At 32.5% G+C, this 11,229-nt stretch overlaps 1 protein-coding gene across 3 annotated transcripts; it reads right to left on the reverse strand.

The window, feature by feature from the left end:
* Nucleotides 1-3,202: 3,202 nt before the first annotated feature.
* LOC132188798 (uncharacterized) lies at nt 3,203-6,699 on the reverse strand. 3 transcript variants are annotated; one of them, XM_059603337.1, is made up of 3 exons: nt 6,508-6,699; nt 5,154-5,306; nt 3,203-3,681 (listed from the first exon to the last, which is right to left on the reverse strand). In XM_059603337.1, exons 2-3 carry the CDS (start codon nt 5,299-5,301, stop codon nt 3,419-3,421), a joined length of 411 nt encoding a protein of 136 aa, XP_059459320.1. In that variant the 5' UTR covers nt 5,302-5,306; nt 6,508-6,699; the 3' UTR covers nt 3,203-3,418. The 3 variants fall into 3 exon arrangements, with proteins under 3 accessions (XP_059459320.1, XP_059459321.1, XP_059459319.1); XM_059603338.1 differs by having other exon boundaries at nt 5,154-5,301; nt 6,520-6,603; XM_059603336.1 differs by having other exon boundaries at nt 6,520-6,603.
* Between the last annotated feature and the right edge of the window lie 4,530 nt (nt 6,700-11,229).

An 11,229-nucleotide genomic window follows, 5' to 3' on the forward strand; every position in this document is an offset into this window, starting at 1 on the left:
GCGGTTAACTGGTTAGTATCTCTGATAACCACTAACTGCTTTTTAAAATAAAAAATAATAAAATAATAAAAAAATAAAAACCAAAATGATGTTTTTAAGGTAATATGATAATCCTCTACTACGTAAGATATCATTTCTAAATTTTTATACGTATTTAAACGCAAAAATGATGTCGTTTAGTGCACAAAAATGATGTCGTTTAGTGTTATATATATATATAGCAGTTAGATAGCGGTTAATAACCGTCCGTCTTTTCACCCTTAAGTGTTTTTATAGAACTACGTAGTATTAAAACTTTGAGTGTGACAAGTCCTAACCTGAAAGGTCTTGCTAGTTGCATTGTCAAAAGGCTCTTCATACACATTTTATGCCGGTTGATGTGATGTGTACTTGAGCATCTCTAGCAAAAATTGACAAAATAGCTACTGAAAAAGTATAAATTTTTAATTTAAGTACTCATTTTTCTATACATATTATCTATTCTACTATTTATTTTCTTTAAATATTATTTTGTGTGCGAAAGAGTGAAAGAAAGAGGAGGAGAGAGAGAGGGAGTAAAAGAAAGAAATTGAGAGAAAAATAATAATAAACAAAGTTTATAGTATGAATAGTGAATAGGCTGATTAGCCTATATATTATTCATACTAGAAAGAAACACTACAAAATGGCAATTCTGTTGGAGAGGAAAAAATGTTAATAATTGTCAAATTTGACTATTATGAAGGATTTGTCTATTCTCTTGGAAATGCTCTTAGTAGTTAACACTTTTATCTTTTTAATTGGCTAACATGAAAAGTCACTTAAAAAATGGAATAGAATCCTCTCCATTTCAAATGAAATGGAAAGTATTCATTTAGTATAAAATGAGTGATAAGATTGTAAAAATTATCTTTCAATTTTAATGTTAAGACAATATTACCCCTCTTTTTACACTAAATAGATACTCTCTATTTCAAATGAAATGGAGAAGATTCTATTCCACTTAAAACACATCGTGTCACTCGATATGAAATGGGTGTAATAAATGGACGTGGCGATTCAAAAAAAAAAAAAAAAACACTTAGTGGGAGAAACAAATGAAGAAGCAAAGAGTTTGTCTTAATAGTCCTTGCAAATCTTGTCGTTATCTGAGGAATTTTTTTTGTGTGTGAGAAACAAAAGCCGATGATATGCTATACTAAGCGGTAATTGTGTCATCTCTATTTTAAAAGGAAACAGATAGAAACTGGTTAGTATAACATAGAAGGACAAAATGATGTTTCCAATTTTTGTAAGACCATTTTATCCTCATGTTTTTTACCTATGAACATTCATATTGAGCTCTTCAAATTTGATTTTTCTTTAAAATTTTAAAAAAGCTTACAAAAATAGTCATTTAAGAAACTCTCTATTCTATTTCAAATTTAACTTTGATCAACAAGGCTCTCCAAATACCAAGTGCCAAAAAGTAAAATTTAGTTAATTTTTTAATCTTATATATTAATTTTTTTCTTTTTTCTTTTTTCTTTTTTGTCCTCTTGTGTGAAAATTACTTATTTTCAGTTTCAAATTACGTTTATCATATTTTTAATTTGATTCTTACAATAATAAATTTTTGACTTTGTCACTGGTCGTGAAGAATAGCATCACTCTTGTCAACATGATTGGGGCTTGAAGAAACTCATTTTAAGTTAGATGACAAAAATACTGAAAAGAGAAAATCAATAAAGAGGCATAAACATTAAACAAATGAGAATGAGAAATAGGAATAAGGAATATGTTAGGGGTCTTATAATTGAGGTATTTTAGGATTAAAATATCTTAGGGTAATATGTTATCTTTATAGATAACATTAGAATTAGGGATTAGAATTTAAATATTAGCGATAAGTATTATCATTAGAGTAGTTTATTCTATTTAGTCTTTTATTTTTACTATGCATTGTAACTGTCTATTTAAAAACATCAAGCTCATTAATAAATGAATTAGAAAATTAATCACAAACCTTCAAGTTTTCTTAAAATTTAAAAGGTCTAAGTTTCCTTAGAATCTAAGACCTAGGTTCCCTCAGAACTTAAAATCTATCCCCGTTACGTATTACATGTTTGTAAAAATCATTCAAGTAACAGAACAGGAATAAAAACATGTGTAATTCGTAATGTTTTTGTTCTAGGGTTTTAGCCATGGTAGTATTATAGCTCCCCAACTGAGGAAACAAGCATTTATTTTTGGTCTAATATTGGTTACGAGAAGGCATAGGGTAAATAATTTTCAATCAAATTTGATGCAAGGAGTCAATAGATGATCCTCTGATACAACAATCAAATATCCTCTTACAAACTTACAAACAAATTTTTTTAAAAAAAGCTTTTACATTTCCAACATGATTGAAAATTAGATAAATTCAAATTTTGAGAAATTCAATTATATTGTGTCACATCACTTTGTAAAATATTTTTTGTAAAATTTATTTGTAAGCCTAACATTTTTCTAACAAAGTATGGACATGCTAGACAAAAATCTAAGATAAAATCTTTTCACTATTTTCATAGTTTCTTTGTCTTGGCATGAAAGAATTTAGGTGATGTTCACCACCATTATCACTTCCTCATTCTTGACATCTCGTCAAGCTCTGATCCTAGCCTACTTTTCTCAATTTCAATTTCATGCTACTATATACTAGTAGAATTGACAATTTTTTACAAGACTCGCAAATTCGATATAAATGTAACACAAAATGAGCATGTTAAAATTGAAGAGTCTGACCCATTTAATTAAATAAATTGAGTTAAAGTTGACATATATAGTTTTATACTTGTGACTCGATACAACCTAAACCCGATACATGGCATTTATGATTGACCCTAACACCAAACCCAACACAAAATTAGCAAGTTAAGATTGAAAGTCTAACTTATTTACTTAAATGACTTGGATTAGAATTGACTTAATATAATTTTTTACTTTTTTTTAACCGCTGTCCTGACATCTATCATCTCGTACCATGTAAGTTTGGTGATCTTCATCGAATCAACGATGAACTTTACATGCCCACCATCCTTGTCTGTTGCAGAAAACAATAAAAAAGAAAGGAGTTTTTGGAGGCTAAGAGTTACAAGTGGCTGGATATTCAATTGCAGCACCACCGTACAAAATGATGGTGTTAAATCCTTATAACAAGTGGAGCCATGTGGTAATGAGCATCAATTAACAAGTTGAGCCATGTGGTAATGAGCATCAATTGGCTATCCATAGGAGATTTTCTAGCACATGCAAAGTTTTACAAATTGCAACTGGTATTCGAATTCCAAAGCAGGAAAAAAGATCACCAAACAGAACATAAATCTAACATGATAAGAATCACACTGGGGACATATAGTACTCACATTACATTGACAAACAAAAGGTCGATCCCTTCAAACTCAAAAGCTTTCCTGACTCATCCTGGGCCAACTTTAGGAATGTCATAATGCTCACTCATATTTGCCAGATACTGGTTGAAATCCTGGATCCTGTCACGATGCGATTTATTAGATGTCTTGGCCAGTCTATGAACATCGATGCTCTCCCTTTGTTCTATATAACGCCGTTCTGCGGGAGTGAGATGATCATCATAACGAGCAGCTTTCCCATCCTCAATCAATTTGTTGCCATCATTTGCATCTTCCTCGTTGGGATCAGCGGGTAGCTCTGCACTTCCACCTACAACAAATGATAACCTATTGAAGACAATGATACAGCCATGATGTTCAACACTTTGGATGGGAAAAATGACAAGCGCTGGATCAAATAAATCCGTTGTATGACAAAAACAGTTGTATAGTTCAAACTGCCTCCCAATTCTTTTTGATAAGTAAAAAGAAAAAAAAAAAAAAAAAAAGAATCGGGAGGCAGTTTGGACTACAGCAGTACTCCCTTCTTTTCCACCTTGGTCATCTTTGGATAACATATATGCTCTAGTTCTTAAAACAAAAATCAGCATTTCATTCAAATAAAGTATAAAAGGACAGATTACAGATGAAAAAAAAAAAAAAAACAAAACAAAACAAAAGAAAGAAAGACAAGAATGGCATTTCTTGGCAATATTTAGGAGTTCAAAATACAATAAAATCTCAAGTCCACCATATCAAGACTCCATTGCAGTAACAGTGGGTAGGTGACCACCACCATTACCATATACACAGTAGGAAGAAAGCAGCTCACAGAAAAAGAATCAGATGCTGAGTTAGAAGTCTTGTTATCATGGTTGTTACAATGATTTTTTCGTAATTGGCTTTAGCCAACCCATTACACATGAGTACCATACCATCCTTTTACTCTCCACACATCCGGACATTCAATAGCTAGGTCTGTGCAGAAGATAGTAAACCAAGAAGTTACGCTAAGAACTGAAGCAGCTTCCACAGCTTCACTAATGGTTTTACAGTTTCAATCTTCTGGTTCCATGTGCCACTACAAAGCAATGAGTGGAATGGGTAATGCCCCTTAGCCTAGGAACTATAAAGCCATTGGCGGAACTATGTGCCTTTGCTACAACACTTTAAAACACATCTAAGTATTACTGTATTAGTGGAACTATATGGCTTGGCGACAGTTATACATTTAATAGCTCTACCTTTCATGTTAGCAGATTCTGGGTCACCACACATTCTTCAGATTATGCCAACAGGAAAGAAAGAGCTACCTTCACATAAATATTGATCTAACAAAAATCTATACTAATAACATGCAGCAAACTTATATGCACTATTCACGAACAGAACAATTGCCCAAATCTGTGTACTATTTACTTCTAAACTATTAGATTTATTTACATTCGTAACTGTTTTGAGGTACCTTTTTCCTTCAATTTCTCTTTTTTAACACAGGCATCATGAAGGTTGGGCTAGTTTAAGAAAGATCCCTCCCTCTCTCCCTCACCACCCACCCACCACCCACAAACAAAAATTAATAAAAGGATTAAAAGGGATATACATGCACTGTTCTTATCCAAATGGTAAGGATCAAATGAGAAACCTGAACAAGATCAGTAGCAATACCTGACCAAAGTGATGCTAATAATAAAAAAACTATTATCTTAACGACTAGTATACAAAGACATGCAAAAGAACACAGATAAGCTAAAGAACTTCAAGAAAAGAAAATCCATGCTTAGTTGGAGAAGAACAACCAACCTGCTGGAAGTTCATTTTCTGTAACTTCAGAAATTTGATCCTGATGTTTTTTATTTTTCTTTTTCTTCTTCACCCCACCAGCCTTGACATCCAGAGCTTTTCCCTTCAGCTTCAGCTTACCCCCAACGACATTCTCATAACCTGACATCTTCCCTGTCAAAAAATTTAAATTACAAAAAGTTATGCCATGGATTTGGAAATGTGAAAAGGTAATAAATGTGTACTAATTACAAAAATTAAGGAGATAAAATAGAAGTTCAGTGCAGGAAGTGAGAATCAACAAACTCACCGGCCAAAAACAATGCAAAGTCATAAGACTATTCTAAAAAATAGGTGAAGGCTTCCTCTCTCAAATTATTTTGGAAACCCAATCCTTAATTCATTGTGAAACCTAGTATAATGGCACTAAATGATCGGGATACACACAGACATATTGCTTGTTTCATATTTTTATTAAACATTGGTACATGATGCATAAACAGATGGCATCCCTGGAAAGGCCAATTTCTTTTCATTCATTCAATAATGAAATATAACCAATCACATCTATACCTTGTTCTCCTCACTTTACAGAGCAAACTGAAATGAAATGATCATGTAAAAGCGAAAAAACAATTAGCTCCTAATTGCCTTCCCCTTGAGAAAGAAGGCGAACAACTACAACAATTAACAGGAGAAAAATAGATAAATCAGGTTTTCCTAAACTTAGCATACTAAATCCTTAAATTTCAGTTTGCTTGGACACTAATGGGTTATAGTAGCAAGTATCATGCTCTTACCATGTTGCAACACAAGAAAGTTGACAAACTAACAAAACAATTACACGAATCTGAAACCCAGAAAAACACACAAAAATAAAAATAAAGGAAAAAAAAAAAAAAAAAACTCCTCATCAAATATACCCAACACTAGTGCACCTAGGGGTGTAAACGAGCCGATCTTGGCTTGTCCGGGCTCGGCTCGTTTACTTTGAGCCAGGCTCGAGCTCGACACGAGCCTAGAAATGTTGCTCGAGCTCGGCTCGATAGGGTTGGAACCCTGTTCGAGCTCGAGCTCAAGCTCGATTAATTTTGGGATGTATATGTACATGCATTTGGCAAAAATGATTCAATCCTAGAATTCAATATTATGTGAAAGACCAACACCCATCTGTTAGATACTTTTTCTGCTCTAATTTCATCAAACACAAACCATAATTCAGTAAAAAACAGAAACCCCAATACCTATCTATCCAAAAATATTTACACATTTTTCTGGGCAACCAAACAAACACATCAAACGGCAAAACCCCAAACCACCCACCACCCAAGAAGAAACGGAGAAAAAAAAACCCAAAAAGAAAAGAAAAACCCACAAATCTTATCACCTCCTCCGCCTCCGATCCGCGGCGTACTGCAAGAGTGAAACGACCTCCGAGAGCGGCGTGGACAGCGGGGTTGGCAGCGGCAAGTTCCTGGAAACCGGGCACGAGCCGTTCAGCTTCAGCCAGGCGTCGAGGTGTGTGGTTGCTGCGGTGGTGGTGGTTGTTGCTGTTGGGGGCACTGGGGGAGTGGTGGGAGCGGCGACAGAGATAGGAGGCGAGGAGGATGGTGGAGACAGTGAGAGGAGAGTCGAGAGAATGGAGAGATCAGAGATGATAGATTCGGCTTTGTTTGATAAACGTTTTTCCATGATTTCTATTCATCTCACTTTTTCATTTCTTTAATATTTTTTAATTTTTTAACATCACGTTAATTATTTTTTATTATTATTTAAATAAAAAAATTACTACAAAACAATTTTTTATTTTTTATTTTTTCATATTAAACATTCTTACTTTTCCACTTAAAAAAAAAAAAACATTCTTACTTTTTTTTTTTTTCCACATCAATTACTTTTTGCTACAATATCAAATCAAAACCAAAACAAAATCGTTTATCAAATGAACCCTCAGATTAAATTTGGGTTCTCTAATTGCAATCGCCGGATTTCGAAAAATAATTAAATTTTAAATATTAACGGTTTGATTCGTTTTACCAAAAGCTTATCCCATGTGGCTGTCTTTACTTAGATCTGGTGTGCTTGTTCAATTTGATCCATTGATTATATATATGTTTTCAACATTTAATATTACTCGTTAAATTAGATCATACAAGGCAAGCTTACGGTGTCTCTGTTACACCATATACATACTTCTTAGTAAATGCTTAATAGCTGTAATCCATTAATATCATCCAACGGCTATTAGATCATCAAAACATTTTGGACGACGAGAATCAACCGACAAAGTGCACGCATTATGGAATTAATCTTGAAATATATTGACCTGGAATTAATCCTCTGTGTGCGTCTGATAGTGAGACCAGTTCCATGCAAGCATAGTAGATGATCTAGACCGTTTATTAGGATCTTGACTTTCTTATTCAATTTAGAACGTTAGATTAATGATGTCATGTGGAGCACCATATAATTCTTTCAAATTGGTTTACACTTATATATCGCAGATCAAATTCAACCGCCAAGATTAAATTCAATTAAATTGGACGGCTACGATTAAATTCAATAAAAAATTCAAAATTCAAAATTTAGTAATTAGGAATAAAAATTGTGTTATGTAGTATTATTTAGGGTCAGTTTGTTATTTCAATTTCAATAATTACGATTTTAAAAATTGTGTTTTTTTAATTGCGTATTTTTTCTTCTTCTTATTTTAGATTAAATATTTTTTAAATCACAACGTAAAACGCTTTATGTCACACACTCACACACACTAATCACTATTATCATATTATATATAATATTATTTAGTTAATATGTTAAAATGTTAATGCTTAACACGGGTCAAGTATATAATGTCAATATTAATATATATTCTATTTTATATGTAAACATTTATATACTTATATGATTGTATCATTATGTGGGTCAATATTAATTTTTATATACTTATATTTTATGATCCCATGATCACGATTCATGACATATATGTGATTTAAATTCAAATTGTTAAGTTTGTACTTACTACAAATTGTGATTATAATGTATAAATTATAAGAATCACATTAGTTACTTAATTATTAATCATTTAAGTTTAATCTAATGGTAATGCTCAAACTCTAAGTCCTAAATTCATCATAATGTAATATGAGAAATTGTTATGAGGAATTGCTTACGTAACAATTTGTAGGAAGTAAAAATTGTTAAGTTTTTACTTATTGCAAATTGTGATTATAATATATAAATTATAAGAAACACATTAGTTACTTAATTATTAATCATTTAATTTTAATTTAATGGTAATGCTGAAACTCTAAGTCCTAAATTCCACACAATCTAATAATCATACATTCATACTTAAATTATATGATCATATTATCTCACAATCTATTAATACTATCTTAGATTTAAGATCATGTGATATATGTTTTTTAAGAATAAAGTATCTAATTATAATGCGTTGATTAAATAAAACAATAACTTATGCAGATATACTATATGATTATATAATGATTAATGATAATATCAAATATTTCTTATATATATATATGTGTGTGTGTGTGTGTGTGTGTTTATATAATATATACATATATATAATATATATATAAACACATATGCAGAAATAACAAAAAACAAAGGTATATAATATATTTGTTATTATTGAGTAATGTTTATTATATATTGTTATTTGTTACTTATTAAAAAATATACGAGCCGAGCTTAATAAACAAGACGAATCTTATACGAGCTTGGTCATGAGTTGAGCCGAACTTACTTCGTTTAATATTCGAGCCAGGATTCGTGTTCACGAAACACTTCATTTAATGTTTGAGTCGAGCACGAGCCGAGCTTATGCGAGCCGAGCCTGAGTTCACTCGCGAGCGGCTAGCTCTCTTAACACCCCTAATCCCAGTAGATTTTGCATAAAACAACTTTCATCTTTATACGGTTCTACCTTTCCATTCTTTTATCCCCATTTTAGAATATCTTTCCTAGCAGTAGGAGAATCATCGATTAAAAACTTCTTCATAACCTCCCTCCTAATCCTTTTACCAAAACCACAAGCAAAAAACAAGTGATTTATCCCCTCAATGCAACTCCTACAATACAAGCACATTACTACTCCATTAAATCCCCACTGCATCAGTCTTTCACCCGTTGTTAAACCATCCCTCATAGCCAAGACCAAAAAAACATTACAACTAGAGCCAAAAGCCGTTGATATGGGCATACATATTCAATAGTGTAGCATGCCCACTATAAAACTACAAAATAAATTTGAGCTTGAAATCCAAAAGCACAATCAGAGCCCAATAACTTTTTACATAGGGGAATCATAACACACAAAAAAAAAAAAAAACAAAAACAAAAACAAAAACAAAAAAAATATCACTGTCGTTCCATGAACCATCGGGAAGCTGATTTTTGGCAATCCATTGAAGGCCAGATAGGAACTGAGGAAGACTACTTCTATGAATATCTCCAATCAGAGCAACCCAATGCCAACGACAAGCTTCCTCCCCCACGCAATAGGCCCAATCCCCATAGAAATTAAAAAAGGCAACAAATGCAGGTATAGACGGCAACAATGCTAAGAACATCAATACCATGCATATACAATCTCAACAACAACAATTCTTATACCCAACAAAATCAGCCCCCAATTCCACTAAGCAGAGGAACCACAACTCAAAATCTCCAAAAATATCAAATTTATGTATCATGCTAGTTTTTTTTTTTTTTTTTTTCCACAGATTCAAACCACCAAAAAAACACATATCTAAAGAAAGGCGAAAGTACCTGAGATGTAGGAAGCCGAAAGATGAATGATGGAGAAGTTGAAGAGAGGGGAGATCTGAGATGTCACAGCCGAGAGACGAGATTCTCTCAAAGTTAGAGTGGCTGTGTGAGGGAAGAAGAGCAAGAGCTGCGTGAGGGAAGAAAAAAAGGAGATGTCGGATTGAGCATGAGTGTGAAGGGGAAAAATGTGAGGGATTTTTTTGGTGCATAAACACCGTAAAATGTCGAAAATATTTTATATCTCGAAACAAACGAGCCTTAGACAGTCAATAATTTCATTTCTTGTATTGAGGTTCATAGGGAGACCACAGGATGTTAAAATCGATAATTTCTTTACTGGGATTGAGTGATTCCGGGGAGCACCTCCGGCGTTGTCTTGGGTGACAAATCGAAACCCTTGGTGCCTAGCTCGCTAGAGTAGGAGGGAGGGTTTATGATCGGGGATGGTTTCTTTGACGAAAATAGCCCATGAATTCCTCATAATGTAATATGAGGAATTGTTTACGTAACAATTTGTGGGAAGTAAAAATTGATAAGTTTTTACTTACTGCAAATTATGATTATAATATTTAAATTATAAGAAACACATTAGTTACTTAATTATTAATCATTTAATTTTAATTTAATGGTAATGCTGAAACTCTAAGTCCTAAATTCTTCACAATCTAATAGTCACACATTCATACTTAAATTATATGATCATATTATCTCACAATCTATATTAATACTATCTTAGATCTAAGATCATGTGATTTACGTTTTCTAAGAATAAAGTATCTAATTATAATGCATTGATTAAATAACACAATAACTTATGCAGATATACCATATGATTATATAATAATTAATGATAATATCAAATATTTCTTATTATTTACTATATATATATGTGTGTGTGTGTGTGTGTGTCTTTATATAATATATACATATATAATATATATAAACACATATGCATAAATAACAAAAAAACAAAAGTATATAATATATTTGTTATTATTGAGTAATGTTTACCATATATTGTTATTTGTTACTTATTAAAAAATATACGAACCGAGCCAAATAAACAAGACGAGCCTTATACGAGCTTGCTCACGAGCTGTTCGCGAGTTTAGCAGAGTCGAGCCGAGCTTGCTTCGTTTAATATTCGAAATAGGATTCGTGTTCACGAAATACTTCATTTAATGTTTGAGTCGAGTACGAGCCGAACTTATGCGAGCCGAGCCCGAGTTCGCTCGCGAGCGGCTTGCTCTCTTAACACTCCTATCCATGAGTCTACAATATGTGTGAGAAAAAAAACATA

The sequence above is a fragment of the Corylus avellana genome, chromosome ca7, assembly GCF_901000735.1.
Source record: "Corylus avellana chromosome ca7, CavTom2PMs-1.0".
NCBI lineage: Eukaryota > Viridiplantae > Streptophyta > Magnoliopsida > Fagales > Betulaceae > Corylus > Corylus avellana.